This window comes from Mobula hypostoma, chromosome 11, assembly GCF_963921235.1.
Source record: "Mobula hypostoma chromosome 11, sMobHyp1.1, whole genome shotgun sequence".
Classification (NCBI taxonomy): Eukaryota; Metazoa; Chordata; class Chondrichthyes; order Myliobatiformes; family Myliobatidae; genus Mobula; species Mobula hypostoma.
In genome coordinates this window covers 98,728,783-98,755,932 of record NC_086107.1, presented here as the reverse complement: position 1 = coordinate 98,755,932, position 27,150 = coordinate 98,728,783, and the positions used below count along the sequence as shown (strand labels likewise).

Genomic DNA, 27,150 nt, shown 5'->3' with positions numbered 1-27,150 from the left:
ACTGAAGGCACACAGATGTGACACCACAGACCACTGCCGAGTTGGTTTGGAGCAGTCCCTTACTATTGGTTGCCTTATACATTTGTCCACGATTATTGGCAAATATTTCTTCGTGTCCTTGCATCGGATCACACAAATAATTTGAGGAACACACCTCTGAAATTTCCCAGCTTATCCTTATCCTCAGCCTCACCACTTTCCTCACCAGAATCCAACTTTTACCATGCCAAGATTTTCCGCTTTAGCTCGGCACTTTTTCTTGAAACATGATGCCCTTTTGAAAACCCCCCCCTCCTAAAACAATATGATGTAGGTGATTAAGAGGCTCTTTGATAGGCAAATGAATGTGCAGAGAATGAAGGGATATGGACATTGCCTAGGCAGAGAGGAAGGGATTCAAGCAGTGAATTACTAATTTAATTAGTTTGGCAGAACCTTGTGGACCAAGCAGTCTAATTGTATGCTAAGCTATTCAATGTTCTAAGTCACTATTGAAAATGAAGTATTAGATGTCCGAGTAGACTTCAGGGTGAATGAATCCTTGGGGCCTGAAACATATACACAGTCGCTATGGGGTAGGTGGGGGAGATTAAAGGTACAGATTGGTGAGGCCCTGACAGACACTTTTAGATCCCTGATAGACTTCGATTCAGATTGGGGCAGCATGGTACCGTAGTGGTTAGCACAACACTTTACAGTACACAAAACTGGGTTCAATTCCCGCTATCGCCTGTAAGGAGTTTGTACGTTCTCCCTGTGGCCACATGGGTTTCCTTCCACAGTCCAAAGATGTTAAGTAGGTAAACTGGTCATCGTTGATAGTCCCGTGATTGGGCTCGGGTTAAATCGGGGATTGCTGGGCAGCGCAGCTCGAAGGGCTTGTTCCACGCTGTATGTCAATAAATAAATAAATAAACACTTTCCAAAGGAAATTGCTGCTAATAAAACAGTGCAGTACAGTATGGGCCCCTCGCCTATGATGGTGTGTCAACATATCTAAACCCAATCAATCTAATCCCTTCCTCCTACACCAGCCACAACCCTCCATTTTCCTTCTATCACTGTGTTTATCTAACAGTCTCTTAAAATTAAATGTTCAACCTCAACACTAACCCCAGCAGTACGTTCACCACTCTATTAAAAAATAACAACCTCTGACATCTCCGCTAAACCCCCCTCCACTCATTTATTATCAGCCACTGCTGCTCTGAGGAAAAGGTGCTGACTCTTTGTTCTACCTATGCCTCTCCTAATGCTATGCTCCTCTAGCACATCATCTCTCATTCTCCTTCGCTCCAAAGAGAAAAAGCCCTAGCTCACTCAACCTTTCCACACAAGGCATGTTCTCTAATCCAGGCCAAATATAAAACATCACAGATATAGGCCTAATGTCATTTCAATGGTAATTACAGTCACCCAGTCAGGTTACACATTACCAACAGACGTACATGTGGTGAGAGGACTTGCTTGTTCACAGTGACCACTTTCTTAACTGATGGCTCCGATGGTGATATCGCAGCTGGTCTCTTCATGGTGGGAGGAACACCAGCTGTGGAAAGAAAATAATTTTACTGACAGTCTTCAAAATCCAAACAAGATAATCGTCACTTGCCTCACGTGCTGGATTCTGTTTCACATTCACCTGGCTGGGCTAGTGGTTTCTAAATGCCATCTTCCAGGAGGGACTACTGCACAGGACTGAAAGAAGCTGCAGAAGGTTGTACATCTAGTCAGCTCCATCTTGGGTACTAGCCTACAAAGTACCCAGGACATCTTTAGGGAGCGGCGTCTCAGAAAGGCAGTGTCCATTATTAAAGACCCCCAGCACCCAGGGCATGCCCTTTTCTTACTGTTATCATCAGGTAGGAGGTACAGAAGCCTGAAGGCACACACTCAGCGATTCAGGAACAGCCTCTTCCCCTCTGCCATCCAATTCCTAAATGGACTTTGAAGCTTTGAACACTACCTCACTTTTTAAAAAATATACAGTATTTCTGTTTTTGCACATTTTTAATAATCTATTCAATATACGTAATTGATTTACTTGTTTATTTATTATTATTATTTATTTTATTTATTTTTTTTCTCTCTAAGCTCGATTATGTATTGAACTGCTGCTGCTGCTGTTAACAAATTTCACGTCACATTGGTGATAATGAAGCTGGTTCTGATTCATTTGTTCGTCTCCAATCTAATATATTAATACATGATTACATGTCAATATTATTCAACAATATGCTGCCTCAGAAGATTCACTGACAGTTTCAGGAAATAGATTGTAAAACTACACAGGAGGGCAGTGATAATTCCAGGAGATGGGTTCAAGTCCAGGATGTTTTCTAGGCTGACGCTTGTGTTACTGGGAGAACAAGTGAGCTCTCAACAGCCAGAGGAGTCATTCTTCACCACAGGCCTCATCTACCTTTTCAGAAAGTTCCATAAGATTCTATTGTGCTATTCAAGGTACAGCGGAGAGCTAACGGCCTTGGTCACAGCAAGGACTAGGCCTCAAGCCGCAGTGTCACCTGTTTGCAGCCACCCGGGGGAGGCGTTGGAGTCGGGCACACCACCAGTGGGGGCACGGATTCCATACTGGAGTCAGTGCTGCCCCTAGTGTTCATTTGGCAAAAGTCAAGCTGTATTGAGTTTGACCGCAGACTGCTGCAACATTCATGGACTCAGGGAATTGGACTATATTTTTTGTGTAATTATATTATCCAATTTGCTGCAGATAGCCACAAAAGAATCTATCTTCTCCCCTATCAACTGGTGCATCCTAAATGCAAAGTTGAGGACAAACGTCAATGCAAACAACCTGTAGATTTTTGACACGGACAGGAAGTGTGAAAGCTATTTACATAGATGTTTGCACTAAAATACAAACCATAACAAAGGTTACAGCTGCAGTCTGCAAGTCTAACGTGCAGAATGACACAGAAACCAGCCACCAGCTGACAGAAAGTGTGCAGCCACAACCTCAGAGTAACAGGGTCCACTGATTTTCATATTCATAAAACTAATAACTCCTTAAGGCTTGCGTGACCAATTTTAACACTGGTATCTTTGCTGCTGGCTTTTAGTTTCCAAAACTTTCGATCCTTTTAATTTCAATAGGATTCTTTCCTACTTCTTTGCCTTGTTACACAGTGCTGTGCAAAAGTCTTAGACACACACACACACACACATATATATATATATATATATATATAAAAGCTAATACTTTTGCACAGTCCTGTAGTAATTTTATGTATTGTATTATACTGCTGCAAAAAAAAATCACGACATATGCGAGTGATGATAAACCTGATTCTGACATGGGTGTCTATTGTGGATTGGGGCAAGGAGACGGGAATCATGGCTGGAAAAAGGGGACGGGAGAGGAGAGGAAGCGGGAAGCACCACAGAGATATTCCATAATGATCAATAAACCAATTGACCTTGCCTGGTGTCTCTGGACTTCTTGTGTCTGCACTTGTGCCACCCTCTGCCCCATCACTCCTTACCTACCACCTGTCCCACCCCTCTCCTGGGGTGCTCTACCCTCATCATTACTGACATCCTTCACTCTCACTAGATTTACAAACTCTCTCTCCGTTCCACATTGACAAATACAGTATTGTTCAAAAGCCTTAGGCACCCTAGCTCTACATATATGCCTGAGACTTTTGCACAGTACTATATTGTGGTGGATATTGCTTAACAAGACAATTAGTAATCACATTTGCTGAAGTTTGTTCTTCTAAAACCTGTAATAACTTGTACAGTTTGAACAGCACCGCAACTATTCTTTGTAACTCGTCATATTTAACTCTGGGCTAAATTACTTTATTTCATTGACTTAATCTTTGAGGGTCTAACTGAATAAATTAAGAAATGAATCAACATTCCGAAGTGTGCACAGGTGCCACGGCTCCATACCGTGAGTCTGGTTGGTGAAGTAATTGTAGAGCTGAGACACGTAGGTAAGGATGCTGAGCCGATCCGGAACACGCATTGCCACCATGTCTTCTGCGTCCAAAAGCGCAGGAATTCCCAGCTCCTGCTCCGCCACTTCAAATGCCTATGGAGACACAAACATGCTTCGTGAAGGTGCTCAGTGATTAAAGGAAGAGCTTGGATTGAACTCTTTCAGCGCTACAAGTAAGTTGACTTTGCTGGACCTTGAGAAAGCTGAGGAACTGAAACTCATCTGCAGATCAGAGACTTTATAATTGCCCACACTCAATAGAGGGTAGGAGGGCAATCATGCCAGAATCACTTGCGAGTCACTAGTAAATAGATGTTATGACGGCCTGTTTGTTGGTTGCATGGAGCAAGGAATTGCCTAGTCTTTGCATTAGTGGGACACCTCCAGTAGCAATTATATAGACCACAGAGGTTTTTGGAGCACCTACACTACTGAATGACTGGGGCACTGGGCAAGTGAATGTGTGGGACCGATTGGGAGCTAGAATTCTAATACTAGGAGGGGCAGGAGGGAAAGGGGGGAACTGTACCAACACACACAACATGCTGCAGGAACTCAGCAGGTCGGGCAGCATCCGTGGAAACGAACAATCAACATTTCGGGCCAAGACCCGCAGGGGCCCAATAAAGAAGGTGGGGGGAGGGTGGGAAGGAGAAGGCTGGTAGGTTCCAGTTGAAAAACCAGTAAGGGGAAAAATAAAGGGGTGGGGGAGGGGAAGCAGGGAGGGCATAGGCAGGAAAGGTAAAGGAGGAATAGGGGAAAGCACAATGGGTAGTAGAAGGAGGTGGAACCATGAGGGAGGTGATAGGCAGCTGGGGGAGGGGACAGAGTGAAATAGGGATAGGGGAAGGGAGGGGGAGGGAATTACCGGAGCTGGAGAATTCTATGTTCATACCAAGGGGCTGGAGACTACCCAGACGGTATATGAGGTGTTACTCCTCCAACTGAATGCTTGAATCTCTTGCCTCAGTGGCTTTTAAAATTTCATCCTCTAAGTTGCAGCTCCTTTAAAAATAGTGCTTCTAATTTGTTGAAAACTCCTTTTTTTGAAGTGTTTGATTTCAATCCATTTTGTTGAAAGTCACGCTCTTGCTTTGATACTAATTTGCTAGTAGCCTTTTACAGCACCTGTACTCTGCTTTTATGGTGCCTGTGATTCATGATACAAAGCAATCCACCCCCAAGTTCAGAATGAATATCTGCTGGGGGTGGGGGAAGAAATTGTTAACATTCAGGATGAATTGTCCCAATGCAGGGTTGAAACTTATTAAGAGATACAAAGTGGAAGATGCCATTCTGGCCCAACGAGCCACTCTGCCCAGCAGTCCACCTATTAAACCCTATTAAAACAGAACAATTTACAATGACCAATTAACATACTATCTGGGTACATCTTTAGACTGTGGGAGGAATCTGGAGCACCCGGTGGAAACCCACGCGCTCACGGGAAGACTGTACAAATTCTCTTACAGAGCACGCCGGAATTAAACTTTGAACTCCGACACCCTGAGCTCTAATAGCATCATGCTAACTGCTATGCTGTGTCGATGATTTCTTTCCTCTTACAGGTATTGCTCAATGCTGAGTTCCTCCACTGGACTGACTGCTGCTCCAGGTTACAGCACCTATAGCTTTGTGCCTCCAAATAAGTACGTCTGTAGCAAACCAAATCAGCCCCAACTCCCCATGTGCACACCTGTGCAGGTAGATTTACAGCAGGCAGAAAGCCCCATATTCAATTGATTATCTGTGCACTCCGTCGATCCAATTAATAACCACAGAACCTGATTTTGAGGACTAGAGTCATCAGCCAAGTTACATGGTCACACTCGACTGGGCCAATATTCATTGGTGGAAGAGGTGGAAGTCTGCCAGGACTTTGGCATGCTTGTCAAGATTTTGTTGAGCTGGTGAATGATTGTTTGGATGATCTGCTCAGAGTTCAGGTTCAGATGATTCTCAAATTCTCATTTACAACCTTGCTAAATTCATCTTTTGTTTTTATCGTGTCCCATAACCATCTTCATTTTCCTTCCAGTATCATTCCTAATATCATTCAATTTCTGGCATACTGTTAATTTTTTTTTGTCCTTTACTCCTCTACTAACTGCAGCCTAAACCTTGCATCTGTTCACGTTGAAAACTTGGTTCAACCTCTGGTGAAAGACTATGACTCTGAAACATTAACTGTTAAAAGTATTTAAAAAACGTAAACACGAGGAATTCTGCAGATGCTGGAAATTCAAGCAACACACATCAAAGTTGCTGGAGAATGCAGCAGGCCAGGCAGCATCTCTCCCCCTCCCCCTCCCACTTTCAAATCTCTTACTAGCTCTTCCTTCAGTTAGTCCTGACGAAGGGTCTCGGCCGGAAACGTCGACTGTACCTCTTCCTAGAGATGCTGCCTGGCCTGCTGCGTTCACCAGCAACTTTGATGTGTGTTGTTTAAGTATTTTCTGTTTTTATTAGTCATGCTAGATGTAAGCTTTCTAAACAAACTTTACAGCTGATTTTCCACCGATATGCTCCAGCTCTTAAAACCCTGTCATCTCCTAAAAGCCAGTTTCAGTTATGGTGACCAGACCCTGTCGGGTTTACTACATCCTTCAGAGAAGGAACTCTGGTGCCTTTGCCGAGTTTGCCCTTTATTTGATTCCAGTATCAAAGCCTCTACTTTCTTACAAGTTTTAAAAGATATGACAGGTCATCTAAAACTTTGACGAACTTCTATAGACTAGAAGTCACATGCCTTGCGTACAGTTCAAACAGATAAAATCATTACACAGTGCACTGAGGTCAATTATAATAGAAGGAATTTCTGCAGGGAGCAGCCTGCACTGAGTCACCATGGTCTAGTGGGGCAGTTCTCCAGCCTCTAGCAGGACAGTGTGCAGTAGATGTGGGATTCCCTTTGTCCTGCTGAAGGGTCTCGGCCCGAAATGTCGACTGTACTCTTTTCCATAGACGTTGCCTGGCCTGCTGAGCTCCTTCAGCATTGTGTGTGTGTATTGCTTGGATTTCCAGCATCTGCAAAGTTTCCCTTGTTTGTGTATACATTTCACAGTACATTTCCACGCACATGTGTTAAATGAAAATGATATTAATCTGAACTTTATAAGCCCCATTCTGCTCTATGCTTCCACGAATGAATCAACCTCCCCGGCATCCAGGACATCTTGAAGGAGCGATGCTTCAAAAAGGCAGCATCCACCATTAAGAACCCTATCACTCAGAACCTGCCCTCTTCTGATTGCTGCCATTGGGGGGTTGGGGGGAGTACAGGAGCCTGAAGGCACACACTCAGTGATTCAGGAACAGCTTCTTCCCCTCTGCAATCAGATTTCTGAATGGGCACTGAACCCATAAACACTACCTCACCACTCCCCCCCACCTTTGCATTACTTATTTAACTTTTTAAATATCTTTAGTATCAATAGTTCCTGCTGCAATTTAAGCTTTTATGTATTACAATATACTGCTGCCATAACAACAAATTTCACGACATATGCCCGTGATATTAAACCGGATTCTGATATTGACTTGGAGCTGAGCTGCTGAACGTATCATCGGCATCCCGCAGCTGACTGGAGTTGGAATGAGCATGGGTCTGGAGTGGTGGTGACATTCGTTTAGCAATTTGCCATTCACCATGTTCCTTAGCTTCACCCCTGTAGGAAGTTTGTTAGAGGAGACTTTCAAGACAGATTGAGAAAAGTTAGCAATGCAGCCTGCTCAGTCCCAGCTTGCAGTGGTCTGTGTGGACCCACTGGGCAGGACCACGACATGCACGACGTCGTGCAGTAAACGTGGGATGCACACTGCTTTGAGCACTGCTGCTTTAGAGAAGGGTTCGTCACAGTGACTTTAATTGACAAAGTCTTCTCTGAGTGTAAAAAAAGCTCAAGATGGTGGTTGATGCCACTGTCTGTATTTTTCTTGGAGTAGTCACAAAATGATCATCATGTCCATGCCTCCAAGATGGACAGATCCTGCAGTGTGATTCATGGTCTTGGGATATTATTGTCACATGTCATGAATACAGTTCAGACAGATAAAATCATTACACAGTGTATTGAGGTCGATTATAATTAGGGTTGCCAACTGTCCCGTATTAGCCGGGACATCCCGTATATTTGGCTAAATTGGTTTGTCCCATATGGGACCGCTCTTGTCCTGTATTTCCCCTGCTAAGGTAGAGCATTCTTATGAAACCGTTCGTAAGCCGAAATGGTGTAAAGCGAAGAAGCAATTATCATTAATTTATATGGGAAAAATTTTTGAGCGTTCCCAGACCCAAAAAATAACCTACCAAATCATACCAAATAACACAGAAAACCTAAAATAACACTAACATATAGTAAAAGCAGAATCGGGAAGATTAAGCCAAAACTGATTTGTAGAAAAAAAAATCGGCACGTACACGCATGCGCACGTCAGGTGCCCGCGCAAGGGTTCATGGTCATGGTAGTCTTTCTCGGGGTAGACACAAGTGTCCCGTATTTGACTGCTACTTTTGTCTTTTATTTGGGAGTGAGAAAGTTGGCGACCCTAATTATAATAGAAGGAATTTCTGCAGGGAGCAGCTTGCAATGAGTCACTATGCTCCAGAGGGGCAGCTCTTCAATCCTTACAATGATTTTCCCTGAAGCTGACAGCAGGAAGGCCTCTGTGGTTAACACCATCAGATTAACACAGACCATTGCAAGATTCCTTTCTTTCAGAAAATCAGGACCTCTTACATCTTCTGGTATGTTCTCCTCTTCCAGGAAGATGAGGTTGTGAAATTGTGACTGTGGTTCCCTGCTGTCAAAAGTAAACTTAAACAAGAAAACTGGCTGCGCTTGAAGCCACGTTGCTTTTCAGTTTACACATGACCTTTTCAGCTTGTCAGTCTGGGGCTGACAGCAAGACCACACTAATTCATCAGTGAATCAGCCTAAATGATTTCCAACATTCCACCACCAGAACATCTTCAGCACTTTGGAAATGGTATTCCCTTCAAGTCCGGGTCCAACACTCCCCCACCGCCACCAACCACTTGTGTCCCGCATCACTCTTCCCCTGTATCAGCAAGTGCGACCACTGACCTTTCACCCCTGACCTCTGTCGTTCAGGGTGAAGCAACAATTCAGGGGTAATTCTGATTTAGTGCACTGCATTCGGTTCACAAGGTGATCTTCACATTTAGAAAAACGACATGCAGATTGAACGACCGCTCTGTGGAGAACCTGCACTCAGTCATGGGGCAATCCCGAGTTTCCTGCTGCTTGCCACATTAATTCCCCACCCCACACTGGCCCGCGCTGTTATAATGAGGCCTAACACAACTCATGTGTTCCATCAAAGCACGGTGTAGCCTCATTAGCACACCCCGACCTGTTGTAAATAACCCATCACACTTTTGTCATCCTCTAATTGTCCCCATTACCAACTCACTCTCTCAGTTTCTTTCCCAGGCCTAAGCTAACATGGACATTATTTCAAGGCAATACACACAAAATGCTGGAGGAACTCAGCAGGCCAGGCAGCATTTATGAAACAGCGTATAGTCGACGTTTCGGGCTGAGACTCTTTATCAGGACTGAAAAAGAAAATGAGAAGTCAGAGTAAGAAGGTTGGGGGAGGGGAGGAAGAAGTACAAGGAGAAACTGGGGGAGGGGTGAAGTAAAGAGCTGGGAAGTTGATTGGTGAAAGAGATAAAGGGCTGGGGAAGGGGGAATCTGACAGGAGAGGATAGAAGACCGTGGAAAGGAGGAGGAGCACCAGAGGGAGGTGATGGATAGGTAATGAGATAGGAGAGAGGGGGAAAACAGGAATGGGGAATGGTGAAGGGGGGGGGTGCAATTACCAGAAGTTTGAGAAATTGATGTTCATGCCATCAGGTTGGAGGCTACCCAGACAGAATATAAGGTGTTGCTCCTCCAACCTGAGTGTGGCTTCATCATGGCAGTACAGGAGGCCGTGGACTGACATGTTGGAATGGGAAAGGGAACTGAAATGGGTTATTTCTCCCACCCACCCTTCCCCTTACCTTTCCGGCAATTAACATTTTTCTTTTCCCCTTCTGATAAACAACCTTAAAGCTGAAACATTAGCTACTCCTCTTTCCATAGATAATGCCTGACTTGTCGAGTGTTGACAATATTTTCTGTCTCAGTTTCTGTTGCCAGCAAGTTATTTAAGCTTGTATTTAAGAATAAACAGTGAAAAAATGAACACCTAGATACACCTCATCCTTGTTATATGCATCTTCAGACAATGCGGATTCACAGTTCTGCGAGGAACCTATTTCTACCAACGTCTCCTTATATGCATCCAAAACTCACAGTTATGCAAGGAGCACTGCTTTCCTGCCAATACAAGTTGCGTGCACACCTCACTGTCTCACTGTTGGGATGAGAAGCACCGCTTTCCCGCCAATACCAGACAGGTATGCGCGCCTCACAATCTCACTCCCGCTAGTCTCGCATTTGGTCTTGGCAAGGTGTGGATGTGCGATCTTGCGCTCTTAAACTTTTGTTGGTTTTACCTACACTGCAGTAATTTTGTGCTTGAAATATTTAACTATGCCTCCTAAGCGTCCGATGTCACGTCCTGAGCCATCCGCCGAGCAGCAGAGAGCCGCTTTAACACTTGAAAAAAAGTTGGAAATTATAAACAGCATGGCATCAGCTGTAGGTAACACAGCTCTGGGACGCTACTGCCGGGAACAGAATCTTGCCTTTAAAGTTCTTTTGTTGCTTGACAATGCGCCACCCATCCTAAACACTTGGACAGCATTCATCCTAACATAACAGTGCGTTTCCTGCTGCCTAACGCAACATGGCTGATTCAACCACTCGACCAAGGTGTGATCTACATTCAAGGCGTACGTATTTTTTTTTACAGCAAACTATCTCTCAGATGCTGCAAGCAACAGACGATTTTGAAAATCCCGGGAGTTTACCAGCGGTGAGGGAATGGTGGAAGTCGGACCACTTGGCACAAATAGCGATGGATATGGACCCAGGTTTAGAATGGAGACAGCATTTCAGTCGTTCCATGCCGTCAACCCTTCTTCCCTACAAGCAAATTTATGCTGAGAAACAAAATGCTGCCAAACAAACAACCCTCACCACTTTCTTCAAATCGGTGTCATCTCCCGCTGCTGGCAGTTCTAAGAGTTCTGTGAGTCTTCCTTCACCTCCTGCTGTGCTTGATATGATCCTGACGACCACAACCATCCACCTTATCCATGCAAAGCTGCCCGACACCACAACAACCACTCATCTCCCGGAGCGAACACACCTGCCACTGTTGGTGAGTACCATACACCCTTGGATGTTAACTTTCTATGATTTATTACATTGAATATTACCTTAAATTGATGAAATATAATACAAATGTTGTCTTGTGGTACTGCTTTTGTGTCATATTGGTATGAAAATGAGAATAAATTACAGATAAAACATATTTAGGAAGTCCTCTGGAATGCATCCCTATTTTCGCCATTTAAATAATTATTCACACTATGTGATTTCACATTATGCGTTGACTGCGAGGAACTTATCCCCCACATATAACGAGGATAGGGTGTATTGCAGAGATAACCTGTAAGAGATAGTGTGCACCTGTAAAAAGTTCAACATACTTGAAGTTTTTGAGGTGGGGGGGGGGGAGAGAGTTTATAATCTCATTGATATCAATACCAGAAAGCATCTGATCAAGTCCACTTCATGAAGTTGTTCATGTGAAGCAAAATATTTAATTATAACACCTCATATACCATCTAGGTAGTCTCCAGCCCCTTGGTATGAACATAGAATACCCCAACTTCCGGTAATTCCCTCCCCCTCCCTTCCTCTACCCCTATTTCACTCTGCCCCCCCCCCAGCTGCCTACCACCTCCCTCATGGTTCTGCCTCCTTCTACTACCCACTGTGCTTTCCCTTATTCCTTCTTCACCTTTCCTGCCTATCACCTCCCTGCTTTGCTTCCCCACCCCTTTATCTTTCCCCTTACTGGTTTTTCACCTGGAACCTACCAGCCTTCTCCTTTCCACCCTCCCCCCACCTTCTTTATAGGGCCTCTGCCCCTTCCCTCTACCGTCCTGACGAAGGGTTCCGGCCCAAAACGTCGACTGATCATTTCCACGGCCTGCTGAGTCCCTCCAGCGTGTTGTGAAAATATTTAATTAATTAGGTAAATGGCTGATCCAGACAGTAGGAAGGCAGGGCAAAACAGGTGCTTTGCCACAACACTGTGCTGAGGGAACAACTGGTGACTATATTCAGAAGTAACTTGGAGAACTGACTTTCTATCCTGTGATCCAATAACAAAGACATGCAACACTGTAAGCAGTGCAGATGGAAGCCAGACAAAAGCTCCCAGTTATAAAAAGATATTAATAGATGGAACTCCGTGCAAGCAAATGTGAGCTCATCCATTTCAGCCTGTAAAAGGAGAAAAGAATTCTCTCTAAACTGCAAAGCAGCAGCAAAGATCTGAAAAGACTTGATGGTTTATGCACCCAATTGTTAAAATGTGTTAACGTTCAGACATTATGAAAAAGACTGATGGAATTCTGGCCTTCACTTACACTGGGCAGATCACACCAAGAGTAAAAGGTGAGCAATTCTGGGTTTCACAGAATTAAAGCTCAAAGTAAATTTTATTATCAAAGTACATACATGTCACCTGTCACGTACCCCATGACAGGTTAAAGAACCAGCAGAAATAGAAAACACTTTGGAGTCCGGTATTGCTATTAACTAATAATATTTATTAGTAACTATGCAATACAGTAATATAAAATCAGATATATAAAACAGGTTAGCAATGATTATATATAGTTACAGGTGTCCCCCGCTTTTCGAACGTTTGCTTTACGAAACCTCGCTGTTACGAAAGACCTACATTTGTATCCTGTTTTCACTAACAGAAAGTTTTTTCACTGTTACAAGAAAAGCAGCGCGCGCCCCGAGCAGCCAAGCTCCTGCCCTGGAACTGTTTTCTAGCCGCCATTGCTTAAACATGTGCTCTATCTCGATTTATTTTGTGCATCTGTTAGCAAGATGAGTTCTACGGTATCAGAAAAGCCTAAAAGAGCTCGTAAGGGTATTACACTTAGCGTAAAACTAGACATAATTAAGCATTTCGATCATGGCGAACGAAGTAAGGACATGGTCTGTGCGTTGAACTTGCCTGCATCCACCATTCGCACTATTTCTACGCAGAGAGAAAAAATCTTGAAAGCTGCCGATGTTACTGTTGGTTCTGCTTGTAGCAAAGTGGTCTCTCTTAGTCGGCATCCAGTAATGGATAAAATGGAAAGTCTACTGCTTGAGTGGATTGATGGGTGTACAAAACGCGGTGTTCCTTTAAGTTATCTTATACTTAAGGAGAAATCAGTCAGTCTTTTTAATAAGCTGAAACAGAAGCCACTGGCCGATGGTGATGAAAGTGTTGCGAAAGTGGAATTTAAAGGTAGCCACGGGTGGTTTGATCGGTTTCTGAGGCGAGGGCAGCTTCATAGTTTAACATTTACCGGAGAGGGTGCTTCGGCTGATACTGAAGCTGCCGAAAGGTTCCCAGCACAACTGAAGAAAATAATTACAGAAGGTGGTTATTCTTATAAGCAAGTGTTTAATGTGACGAAACTGCAATTTATTGGAAAAAATTGCCGAGTAAGACATTTATTTCGAAAGAAGAAAAACAGGCTAAGGGACACAAGGCATCAAAGGACAGGTTTACCCCAATGCCTATTATTAACGCCACTGGTGATGCTGTCCTTAAGCCTCTACTAGTGTACCATTCAGAAAATCCGAGGGCACTTAAAGGCGTTGATAAGAAAACACTTCCCGTTGTGTTCCGTTCACATCCAAGCAGTTGGAACACCCAAGTGCTTTTTTCTGAGTACATGAGCAGATACGTTAGTCCTTTTGTTGAAAAATACTGCAGAGAAAATAACCTCGATAATAGGTGTCTTGTGATTGTCGATAATTGTGCTGCTCATCCGCCTGAGATTACCGAGTATGGCGGTAACATTCGTGTTGCGTTCTTACCGCCGAATACGACATCGTTGCTGCAGCCGTGTGACCAAGGCCTAATAGCCACAATTAAGGCTTACTATACGCAAAATGTGATGCGTTTTATTGTAAGTGCTATTGACAGAGAGGGCAACTCCGAAGCATCTTTGCTAGAGATCTGGAAAGACTACAATATAAAACTGGCGATCACCAACATTGGAGATGCTCTCGATAGGCTAAGAGTCTCGATGAGAAATGGCGTTTGGAGGAAACTATGTCCCAAAGCAGTGAACGATTTTAAAGGCTTCGAACCATCAACAATGAATACGACAATAGTGATCTTGGTTAAGGAGGCTGGGTTTGTGGAAATTGACGAAGATGATGTTGAGGAGGTTTTGGCATCCCATGACCAAGAATTGACAGATGAACAGCTGATGCAATTGCAAGAGGGAAGGATAACAATCAAAACCAAACGCAGTAGCGAAAATGAAGTCGTCCAGGGACTGAACGTGAAGCAGTTGCGTGAGGTTTTCGCTGCGATTGACTTTAATTTTGAAAGGGCACGTAGGTTTAGGGCAGGTTTTCAGGATGTTTTGAGGGCTTACAAAGAACTCTATGATCTAAAAATGTGCGAGGCTCAGCAGTCAAGTATACCGTCGATTTTCAAGCCTTGCACATCAGCCACAGCAGACGACGAACCTCGACCTTTGACATCGAGGCAGGCAGACGTAGAAGATGATGACCTGCCTGCCCTATTGGAAATAGACTACGATGAGATGACACCTCAGTCTCCTCTACCTCCCACCACTCCAATTTCCCACGACTCAGCCTAACACACCATCCTGATTCCCGTAAGTGAAACTACACTGCACATACATTATTTCTACTTTATATAGGTTGTGTATTTTTGTGTTATTTGGTATGATTTGGCAGCCTCATAGCTTAAAGGTTACTGGAGAGAGTGTTTCTGCTGACAGCGTCTGCGCCGACAGTGCTTCCACCGAGAGCGCATGCGTGAGATTTTCGCTGCGCTAGACTGTGCTTCAATGATTGCAACAAGTATTTCTACTTTATATAGGCTGTGTATTTATCATACCATTCCTGCTTTTACTATATGTTATTGTTATTTTAGGTTTTATGCGTTATTTGGCATGATTTGGTAGGTTATTTTTTGGGTCTGGAAACGCTCAAAAATCTTTCCCATATTAATAAATGGTAATTGCTTCTTCACTTTATGACATCTTGGCTTACGAACTGTCTCATTGGAATGCTCTACCTTCGGATGGTGGGGGAAACCTGTATATCGGTATATGTGGAAATATACGAAAACCAAGCTTCTTCAAGTCTAGGGGTAAATAGATAGTCTTACGATAACGAGTAAAGTTCAGTTCAGTTTGTGGTATTGAGTTGAGTAGAGAGAGGAAGAGATTTGAGTCTTCAGATGAACTGACGCCATCGATCTTCCCATTGTTCTCAGAAATCCTTTAAAAGTCACTGACTGTGACCACAACAAAGGGGACCGTTTTTCTGTGGTGGAATCATCAACCTAGGCAAGGGTTGCACACATGGAGAACTCCCCATCGGTCACTCCCTTTTCTCACTGCAAGAGCCACTGATCGATCCGCCCAATCGATCTTCCAAAAAACCCACTTTTTCTGTGGGCACAACAGAGCTCATTCAGTGTCCAAAAACACATGCTGCAGGTCTATCATCTGACCTTCTATTTATCTCACCGTACTGAGTACCAACTCTCATTCAAATAACTCCTCCCATCTCTGTCTGTGTAAGAATGCACTAGCAGGCCATGTCCTTGGGAAGAATAAATACACTCCAGAGAAACTATCGCATCGATTGTCCATCAAATAACACCGCCCTTGGACACTATAGTGACTTATAAGCTGCTCGGTGCCCTCTCTCTCCAACTCAGCAGAAATGCAATAGTTAGTCTTCATCTCTCTCTCTCTCTCTCTCTCTCTCTCTTTTCAAAACAAGATGTCGGTGTTAAATACCTCTCTCTCTCTCTGTCTTTTGAAAAGCAGAGTTCATTGGGGTAATTCAGGACTCCGTCACATACCATATACAACCCCGGCATTCATTTTCTTGTGGGCATAATCAATAATGTTACAGAATAATAACCTTCACAGAATCAATGAAAGACCACCCAACTAGGACGTTCAACCAGAGTGTAGAAGACAACAAACTAAGCAAACACAAAACGAAGAAATAATAAATAAATAAATAAATAAATAAGCAATAAATATTGAGAACATGAGATGAAGAGTCCTTGAAAATGAGTCCATTGGTTGTGGGAACATTTCAGTGATGGGCTAAGAGAAGTTGAGTGAAGTTTTCCCCTTTATCCAATTACAAGATGGATTCCTGGACTACAAGGGTTTGAATAACACTGGTTTGAGCTATAGCCCCTGGAATAGTTCACCTGTGTAGTGAGTGTAAGACAATGGACACTGTTTAAAAATTAAGAGTCCATTCTATCAGGAGTGATTAGGAAACATTTCTATTTGAGAGGACAGCACTAATTTGAAAACTATTATGCAAACTGCAACAGATGTACTAGTCACTATTAATTTATATGGAACTTGAGTTTATTTTTTGTTAGCCAGTAACATCAAAGCCAAATATGTGGAGTCAGGTCACAGAGCAGTTAATATTTTGCTGGATAGCAAACAGATTCAGAGACATAAAGGGCCTTTTGCATCTCCACTGAGTCATTACTTGGCTGCAGAAATGTGAGGGGGCAGAAGTGAGCGGGATTGGTTTTATTCAGGCCAGTGGATTACAGCTGGGACAGTTGCATTGAAGTGGAAAGTGCACCCCATCGGGTAGTAAGCGACTGTGTCAATCTAACTACCATCTCCTAGATGAACACTGACATTGGTCCCTTCTGCAGTCTAGATAGAACCAACTTCATTCAATCAATCAAAACGAACCCGTGATTGTAAATAATGGTCCCTCTTTAAAATCACATTCAAAACACGCTGCTGTTCCTGTTGTTGTCAGAAATAGATGTGAAGGGGAATAGAATGCCGATGTCATGAGTTACGCAGCTGCCAGAGGGCGGTGAGTGCTGTCAGAAGCTGGAGCTCCCTGGCACGGCTGGCCATTTGGCAGCCGCTGCTCTCAGCAAGTCACACACAGCCCTGCTCATTCAGTTCCTGAAAACATGCCACCACCACTTCCAACACTGGTGAGCGGGACAGAAACAAACTCAAACCGTTCGTTAACTAAACAGACAGGAGAACTAATGGTGGCGTGTGAGAAATATCCCTCAGCTACATCAAAACCAATGATCCAGTGAAAACCAACACTGACTTTTTCAGTCCTGACTCCAATTAAAACATAATACACTCTTTTCTCTGCCCGTCACTTATTTTCTCAAAGGAGAGCACAGTGCCAAATTTTCCAGTGACCTCACTCCTCACCCACCACAATTAATGGTCTGGATTATAAAACTGATGATGAACTCCCAGATTTCCCAATCATCACCATACATTCCCCTCAGTTTCAGCTGTATTCTAGTTCTTGCTGCATGCTCTACCAGGATTTCTTCTTTTTTTAAAAAAAATCCACTCTCTAAACAGGATTTTCTCATTAATTCAGTGCTATTGCCAACCCTGATCAACTCTTGAAGCTGCTGGTGGCAACTATCTGAGAGAAAGTCATGGCGAGCTCTCTTGAACTACTATAGAACATAACAATAATGATAATAACAATAAGCACTTCATCGCTCCCGAGTGGGAAATTATGTACTCCCACCAAATTCATTGACAATTCTACAGATATACCGTGGAGAGCATTCTGACTGGTTGCATTATTGTCTGGTACAAAGGCATCAATGCACAGGATCTGAAAAAGCTACAGGGAGTTGTAAACCCAGCCAGCCCCACCACGGGTATTAGCCTCCCCACAACTGACGACATCTTCAAAAGGCAAGTGTCCCAAGAAGGCAGCATCCATTATTAAGGACCCTCACCATCTGGGAAATGCCCTTTTCACATTACCACTATCAAGGAGATGGTACAGGAGTCTGAAGATGAACACTCAACACTTTTGGAACAGCTACTTCCCCTCCACCATCAGATTTCTGAAAGTTCATGAACCCACATACACTACCTCACTATTCCGCTCTCTTTTTGCGCTATTTTTAATATATTATTTCTGTAATTGTAGCATTGTTTATGTATTGCACTGTGCTGCTGCTGTCAAACAAATTCCACAACATATATCAGTGATGATAACCTTAATTCTGATCCTGAACTAGAATGGGAGAAGTTCAGGATTTTGATCTCTGGCCACGAAGGAGCCAGATTAGGATGGTGTAGCACCAAGCATACTACACCCACTCTAGATCAGGGTTCCAAACTCTGCACCTTGGCGGGTGGCAGAGGGGTCAGTCGACCACCTTTGTGGATATTCAATGCAAGGCTCACCCTGTTGATACAAATGTCACCTACATACTGCAGCTCGATGACTGAAGTTGGTGTGACCTCAGTTCTGGAGTGGACTTGGCATAGGTTAAACAATTTCCTATGTGTTCTGAAAATTAGCTCCATTTGATCCAGCGGCTTTCTGGAGACACTGGACGGAACACTCAGAAAAACGTTGGTGATAAAAGTACACTAAAGTATCGGGATGGCAGTAGTTAGATGTTCTTGTCAACTATGTCCTGCATGCCCACTTGGACAGCTCTCCTCAAACCATTCTCAATAGTAGAAAGTTGACAATGCTTTCCATAGCATTTACACCATGAATTCTGAAAAAGCTAGACTCATCTCTGACCCCTTCACTAAGTAGCTCCCTAAAACGCTACTGATGATGATAAAATCACAGGTGGGATAATTGAATACAGTCACACACCTTATTCAATGCATCTCAGATAGTTTGTGCTGTATGTGGGTATATGGAGCAATTTCGACAAATTCTCATTCACTTGACTAGTTATGTGGTAAATGGCCAACCTGTCTCAGTGTCACGTTTAAATTGAAATTAAACTTCTCTCACCTTAAGTATTAACTGGGGGCACCTCACTCAAGTTTGTCGTCAGCATAAAGGTATTCTACTTTATCTGATTATTAATCAAACCTTTACCAACTCACTTAACTCAATCCAATTAATTTAATTAATTTTGTAGTTAATCCATTTAAAATGTAATCTGATCACACAATGCCCCAGTTTCTGCAAGCAAACTATTAGCACATTAGCCAACAGATGCATGCACCTCTTAGCAAATCTCATGGTCAATGCTGTTATACTAGACTGACAGTTCCTTGGGAAGACCAGATTGAGGAAGTTACTTGATAGTAAGAAAGCCAAATACCAGTAGCTGGTAGAGGAGTGCCAGAGACAGGGGTGGAGGGCATGATGTCAGCCTATAGAGGTGGGATGTAAAGGTTTGCTGGCCACTCACTGTGCTGAACCTACTCTCTCCTTGGTGTTACGGGAGCTGCAAAGAAAAGAGCCACCAGGACCGTCACAGAGCCTGCTGAGTGAGTCTCTAGATGGCTACTGATCAAGAGGTGTAACCCATGGACCGAAGCTGCTGGGACACAAGCCAGGACCTGATTAACCCTGGCTGGGTCGCCCGGGCGAGGGTGTCTGATGCTGAAAGACTCACTGATGACGAGTCCCAGCGCATCCTAGGATGTATCTCAGCATGGGTGAAATTTTTTCAGGTAACAGCTTCATGATACATCCCAGTTTTTAATGGAACAAATGTAGCTGATTTAGCTGTTATGTCAAACAACCTTGCACTCAATGTTAGCAAGACTAAAGAGCTCATTGTAGACCTCAGAAAGGGTAGAACGAGGAAACACAAACCAATCCTCACAGAGGGATCAGAAGTGGACAAAGTGAGCAATTTCAAGTTCCTGGATGTCAGTATTTCTGAGGACATAACCTGGTTGCAACATGTTGATGCAGCTACAAAGAAGGCAAGACAGCGGCTATATTTCATTAGGAGTGGGAGGAGATTTGGTTTGCCAGTTAAAAGACTTGAAAACTTCTGTAGATGTACTGTGGAGAGCATTCTGACTGACTGCATCACTGTCTGGTATGGGGGGGTGGGGGGAGGCTACTGCACAGGATCAAAGTAAGATGCAGAGAGGTGTAAAATTAGTCAGCTCCATCATTAGTACTAGCCTCCGTAGTATCCAAGACAACTTCAAGGAGTGGTGCCTCAGGAAGGCAACATCCATCCTTAAGGACCCATACCACCATGGACATTGCTGCCTCTCATTGTTACCGTCAGGTAGGAGATACAGAAGCCTGAAGACACACAGTCAGTTTTTCAGGAACAGCTTCTTCCCCTCTGCCATCTGATTTCTAAATGGACATTGAACCCATGAACACTACCTCACTACTTCAAAAAAAATTATTTCTGTTTTATTTCTATGTTTATCATGTATTACATAGTACTGCTGCTGCAAAGATAACAAATTCCATGACATAAGCTGGTGATATTAAAGCTGATTCTGAAATGTTAAAAAATCATTAGTATCTAATTGTTGAGTTTAAATTGTGCATCACAACATAGAATGCATGGAAGTACACACTTCTAACAGAGGAGTGGAAAAATAAGAAGTTGGAATATTGAGGAATGATCGGATGAGGGAGGAATGCCAAGCACATGTTGGTCATGAATACATTACCAACATGATGACAAAACGGGGTTGGTAGTTTGCAAACTCAGCTTGCCACATAGGATTAAGCTGCGGAAGCAGTAACTGAGTTCTGGCTCCAACAAGAGCAGGAATGGGAAATTGATATTCCTGACCTCAGCACTTTGAGGGGAGAGAGAGAGAGAGAAAAAAAACGAAAGGAGTAGCAGCATTGAATAAGATACTGTTGTAGATCTGAAAGAAAATACTCTGATTTAGGTTTGGATTTATGCAATTGTAATTGATAACATCTCAAAACAACCCATAAGGGCCCATTTAAAACCACTGATTAAGTCCTCTGGCCAGAATGTCCACTTTCATTCAAGAATACCAAAGGCAATTCTCAAAGGTATGTAACGGCCACTGATTAACCACAATTATTTGTGGAATATGTTAAGTAGTGGTGTGGTATTGATGGGGGACAAAAGCTGGAAACTCGCAGGCGAATTTGGAATTTAAAAAAATAGGTGCGTATCTTTGCATGAAAGATGAAAGGAAAGGCCAAGCTGCAGAGTGGTCAGCCCTGTAGTTAGCAGAAACCCTCTTGGCATCTTTCAGTGCACTGACACAATGGCCCACACAAATTAAAAATATCCAGAAGTACAGCACCTGCTGGAGGTAAGGAACTGACAATGTTTCAGTTTGAATCCTCAACTCAGGAATCTGACGCAAGGGTTTGATTGAGACGTTGACAATTCCATCAGCACGCACCCGTAGATGCTGCTCGACCCGCTGAGTTAATTCAAATTTGTTGCCCCAAATTCCAGCATCTGCAGTCTAGCGTCTCCATGAAAGGTCCACGAACCTGCAGCCGTATGGATTCACCACGGGTAAATGGAACTCCTTAAACTTGGAAGTGGCTCTCCCACAACTTAGCCCCAGGGAAGAGTGCAATCTGGGAATACAGTGAGCCTACTGCTGAGGAGGGGCTGTGGTGAAAACTGCCACAAGAACGCCAGCTTCTTAGCAGATGTTTGCCAGAGATTTTTGAGAACGATTTATTTAGCGCTGATATCATGCAAGCTAATTAAAGAGTCATTGCCTGGGTGAAAACCCTAAAATAAATGGTGACTGTCCCTGTTATATTCTGTAAAAATGGAATGAAAGTAGGAATTCCTACTCGCCGGCAACACTACATGGGAAAGTTCTGAACACATAACATCAGGACCTAATATGATTTGTCTATGAACTGATTCGCAAGCCACACAGCGAAGTTGCTCTGTGAGCTGAAACCTGTTCACTGAATATATGTGTTCCTTCTGCTGTTACTTGTTACAAGTAATATCCACACCCTTGAAAATAGAATTAGAATTCCGATGGTGACTATAAATCTTGTGCTCTGCCAAACTCTCAACCAATCAGTATGAACATTTTCAACCCTTTATATTATGTATTTACCAAATGGCAGGGCAAAACAAAGTACTGGGCACTGCAATTTCTGAGGTAAAGCAAGTCACAAATCCTTTGAAGCAATTTTTCCTGTTTTTCGATGACTACAGTTTCATTTTTAACTACTTAGTCCATGATGGCCTCTTAAGGTTGTTACATCCGGGGGTGTTATTAGGGATAAGCTCTTACTAAATGCTCCCAATGGCATGCGTATCAAATAGCCTCCGACAACAAAGTCCAGCTCCTGGCCTTCACATGTGGCTTCGCTACTAAGCCCACAGAACCGCTTCCATTGACAGGAGAAGGGGCAAAGGTGGGTTACCGGTGCCTTAAAGCCAGTTGCTTTGGGCAGATGGGGCTCACCAGCCGTGGTTGGCAGCTCATCTAAAATGAAAACTCCAATCTCAAACCTGGGCTGCCTTGCAACTACACCCACTCATGGGGAAGGCTCCGGGAGTAAACCCCGAGGAAAAATCCAGAGCTGGAGTCCCTAAGGCAGTGCTACGATGAGTTCAACACTGACTGGCAACTCCTGCGACGCTGCTGGTACCAAACTGTATCGACCTCTGCCGTTCCTTTGGATTCTTCAGCTGTACAGAGAAGAGCCTGCTGTATGGGCAACATCTTGCTCTCTATATCGTACTACCCAGGCTCGTGCATCACACAACATCCATGGTTGACCCCGACTGACGGACAGCCTCACAGTCCAGGATAATGATCGAGAAATACTGCAGGATCACACTGACTTGAACTTCTACAATCCAAACATTACAGCACTGCTGACTGGATAGTAACAACAGATTTTAAAAATTAATTGGCTAAAACTATTAACATGCTTATGTTATACTGAGTTCAATTTAACTGTGGTCTAGAGATACCAATATTTTGTTTTTCTTCATTTAAGTTCAGTAAATTACAAAGAATACCTACTTTTATCAAACACTAACAACTCCCCACCCCAATCCCCAAAAATGAACCACAATTAAATAAAAAAATTCAAGCCAGACATATGAATAGAAATTCAAAAACATATCGATGGTCAGAATTCGACAGCAAACACAACCTGCTGAGTATCTACTGCAGTCTGAAACACCAAGGAGGAATAAACCATATTTCATAAAGATGAGGAGAAAGATTACAGACCAGGGAACATGAAGACATAGTGGGGAAATACAGCTCGAGGCAAGGAGATAATTCCTGAACAGTGATTTGAAGATCAATCCCAATTGTCTCTGTATCCAACCAGAAAAGCAAAGCTGTCTGATGCCCTGACTGAATACCTCTCATCCAGTCAGACCAATGAATCTTGTCTTCAACCCCTCAAGGACCTTTACTTTTCTAAACTCTGATGACCAGGCTTGCATGCACTGAGAGGAGTGGCCATATTATAACCCCATTGCTTTAGTACTCAGTGCCTCTAATTCTCAATCCCAGGATCTCATACACACGATTTACCATTTCAACCACTTCTGCCACATTAAAAAAATCTTTCAGACACATACACTTGCCACACCTTTGAACTGTCAGAATGTCCATTGTTTCCTTTCTCTCTGTCAAAGTGCATCATTTTACTCTTCTCTGGCTCAAAGGTTCCACTTAATATCAGAGAATCTGAGAACTTGAAATCTTTACTCTTTGCAGACATCCACAAAACAGGAAAAAAACCCAAAGAATGAATGACAGAAAAACAGTAGAATGCCACAGCCCCCCTCCCAAGCATCAGTCCTCCCCCTCCTCCACCTTCTCCAGCAGAGGCTCGACCCCTGCCACTCACCATGCAAGCAATAGCCCCCAGAGACCACGATCCAGAGTCCATCAAAAAATCACTGTCCATCCCAACACTTCGACATCTCAGACAGTAGCTGTCTCTATTAAGTCCCAGCTGCACGTCTGACAATTTCCCCTGCACATCCACGTCATGTCAGTGTACTGTTGCCCTCACAGCTTACCATGTTTGGTGTCAGCCCAAAATATGGGAACTCTAGCCCGCACATCTCCACTCAGAAAGCAGTGGTTCTGATACTGTGCTCTAGGGAACAGCGTTAGGTGTCACCCTCCCATTCTGTAAAACAGTCCTTTACCATTGCTCTCTCCGTCTACGTAAGAATATCTAGGTAGCTGCAAAGCATGTAATCCAGATTTCCTCAAATGTCTTCAAAAAAAAACTATGTAAACCACATCAATTGACAATCAAAATTGTTTCATCAGTAAAATCTATCAGATAAGTCAAATGTAATTTGCTTTAAATCTATGCCTGATCTCTTTTAAGTTCCTATTAGTGTTTTCCATCGATTGGTTATATAAAACTGACTAATCTGAGTTGACTGGCTTAAGTTTATGAACAAGGCAATATATTTGCTGTTATTCAGTCCTTGGCAAATTCCCCTTCTTTAATCTTATAATGTTATGGCAATTCCCACTCCATCTCAGCATCGAGGATGCATCCCATACAGACAAGGTGACTTGCTTACTTTAGGCCATCACCCTACTGGGGCATAGGTCACTGACAGCAGCTCACCACAATCCTCTATCCTGGGCCTGTCTTTCAAGTTGTCCCCAGGTGAAGCCCATGGTAGCATCACTGAATAGGGGATGTGAAAAAGGTGATTGGTTCAGAAATCTGTCCTCAAACTCCTAAATTTTCGAGAAGCTATTGGAGAGAAAAGGGAATGATCAGGGTATGCCTTAATCCTTGACAATGCGGTTAACCGTCCTGATGCAATGCACTGCTAAGGTGGACTGAATGGAAGACTGTGATGAGACTGGGCAGTGTTTATCATTGTCTGCAAGTCCTGTGGTGATCCATATCAGGCTGAAATGCAAATTGTTAGAATACTTTATAGCATATCTGTAGAGGTTTGAGAAGTTGGAGCTTAGAAAAATAGATGGCTATGGGTGAGCCTAGGTAGTTCTAAGGTAAGGGCATGTTCGGCACAGCTTTGTGGGCTGAAAGGGCTGTATTGTGCTGTAGGTTTTCCATGTTTCCATGTTTCTATGTTTCTACAGGCAGCAAAGATCCCTCCTCACCCAGGGAGGTGGTCTTTGGAGTTTCTGCGGCTCTGGGTTCTGCAGTTGGGCTTGGGACTGTCCTGTGGCGGAGTTCATCCTTGCCAAATTTCACCCATTATTCCTGGTTCTTCATGAACTTTTGCTGTGAAATCTAGCTCTAGCTATATCACCTCCTTATTCCTGACCAGCTTTAGCCCTCATTGCACTATTTATTTGACAATAGTAGACCTTTGGATTCCCTTCAATATCTCATACTCTCGACATGAAATGCCGTCTTAGGAAAGAAGCAGCCATCATCAGAGATCCCCACCACCCAGGGCATGCTCTTTTCTCGCTGCTGCCATCAGGTAGAAGGTACAAGAGCCTCAGGACTCACACCACTAGGTTCAAGAACAGTTGCTACCCCTCAAACATCAGGTTCTTGGAAAAAAAAGGGAGAACTACCCTCATTTGCCCATCCATTGAGATTTTCCCACAACCAGTGATCTCACTTTAAGGACTCTTTATGTCATGTTCTTGTTATTTATTGTGAAATATTTATATCTGCATTTGCACAGTTTGTTTTCTTCTGCACGCTGGTTGATTTTACATTGATCCTGTTATTGTTACTCTTCTATAGATTTGCCGAGTCTGCCCACAGGAAAATGAATTTCAGGGTTCTTTATGTTGACATATATGTAGTTTGATATTAAAATTTACTTTGAACTTTCTCCTTTTTACCTTCCTTCTTAGGCTACTAGGTTCAGCCTGATTTTCCCTCATCTTTTTTATACATAATTTTTCAACATCTGGGCTCGTTGGCGACTGAGCATTATTGCCCACCTCTGACAGCCCTTGAACTGAAGATTGCCCAGTAGGGCATTCCATTCAACCAGCTGGAGGGCCCAGAACCATCCGCAGGCCTGACCAGATAGAGGTGGCAGATTCACTCCCCTCAAGGGCATTAGTCAACGAGACTGCGTTTTAAGAGTTTTGAGGTCACCATTACCAAGAGCTATTTTAAATGAATTTAAATTCTATAGCGGCTTTGGTGGAACTTGAATTTAGATCATTAATCCTGCTTAACTTGGTACATCATACATGACACAATTTACTTCTGCTTCATGAGCTTGTTTACCAGGTTTGTCTACCAAGCACTCTAGGTAATTTCTAAAGTAAATACATGTTCTGCACAGCATTGTGGGCCGAAGGGTCTGTATTGTGCTGCAGGTTTTCTATGTTTCTCTTGCTTATGGTTTTAACTCCTTTTGGGAGGAGGACAGCAGTGATAATATAAGAAATGTCACCCAAAGTAATGGCTAACAGAAGCTCCAACAATAAAAACATCGATAGTTAAGATAATACAACACTTACCAGGCGATTGTTTTCGTAGACATTTTCTTTAGAAAGCGAATCAAAGTCTCTGCAGAAAGAGATAAAGATGTCAGACATCATATACCTTGTAACAGTTGAGGCATGTGAAACACAAGAAGATGATTTGAGGACATTAGAGAAGGATGAGGGAAATTGGTAGAAATTACAGCGATGAAGAAAGGTAGTGAGTTAGATGTACGATGTAGAGAATCAATACGTCCCACTCAGTTTCATAGCAGTGGCCTGGATTTCACAAAGGAAATTCTGGCTCTGTACTGGGAGCTTTGGACTGGACAATACCCAGCAGCATTTCAACATGATTTAAACATGAAAAATTTGATAGAGTGTAAAGGAAGCACACTGTGTGTGTTGAGGTGGATTAAACTTTATAAAAATATCAGATGAAAGTCTGAACAATTCTAAGTGGCACTTTAACTCTTTGTGAGCTTGCAACATGTCAGGTGTCTAAACAAGTTAAACATTTGTTAAATGTTTGCTAATAGTGGCTGGATTCTTTACAGCCTCAGGCGCTAGTGGCATGAGAACAAAAGACCAAAAAATGTGTCTGTCTCTGGGTCTCTCAATGCTTTTGGATTGAAACCCTATTTATTGAGGCACCTTTCCTTCGGTTCTTGGGACTTCAGCTTGACTGAAGAATTGCAATCAATAGGTGCCCAGGACAGACCAAGGGTGATTTCATGAGTCGGGATTCAGAATTCCCCCGATAACAGTGGCAATCAAATGGTAGCTA

The 27,150-nt window shown here is 43.2% G+C and overlaps 1 protein-coding gene across 2 annotated transcripts in view; it reads right to left on the bottom strand.

Annotated features, from left to right (window-relative positions):
• micall1a (MICAL-like 1a) overlaps positions 1-27,150 on the bottom strand; it is a 98,874-nt gene that overhangs the window by 48,697 nt on the left and 23,027 nt on the right. For both annotated transcript variants that reach the window (XM_063062616.1, XM_063062617.1), the window contains exons 2-4: positions 26,400-26,448; positions 3,919-4,060; positions 1,449-1,549 (exon numbers count right to left, since the gene is read on the bottom strand). In XM_063062616.1, the coding sequence (XP_062918686.1) occupies positions 1,449-1,549; positions 3,919-4,060; positions 26,400-26,448 (292 nt within the window). The remainder of the gene's footprint in view (positions 1-1,448; positions 1,550-3,918; positions 4,061-26,399; positions 26,449-27,150) is intronic.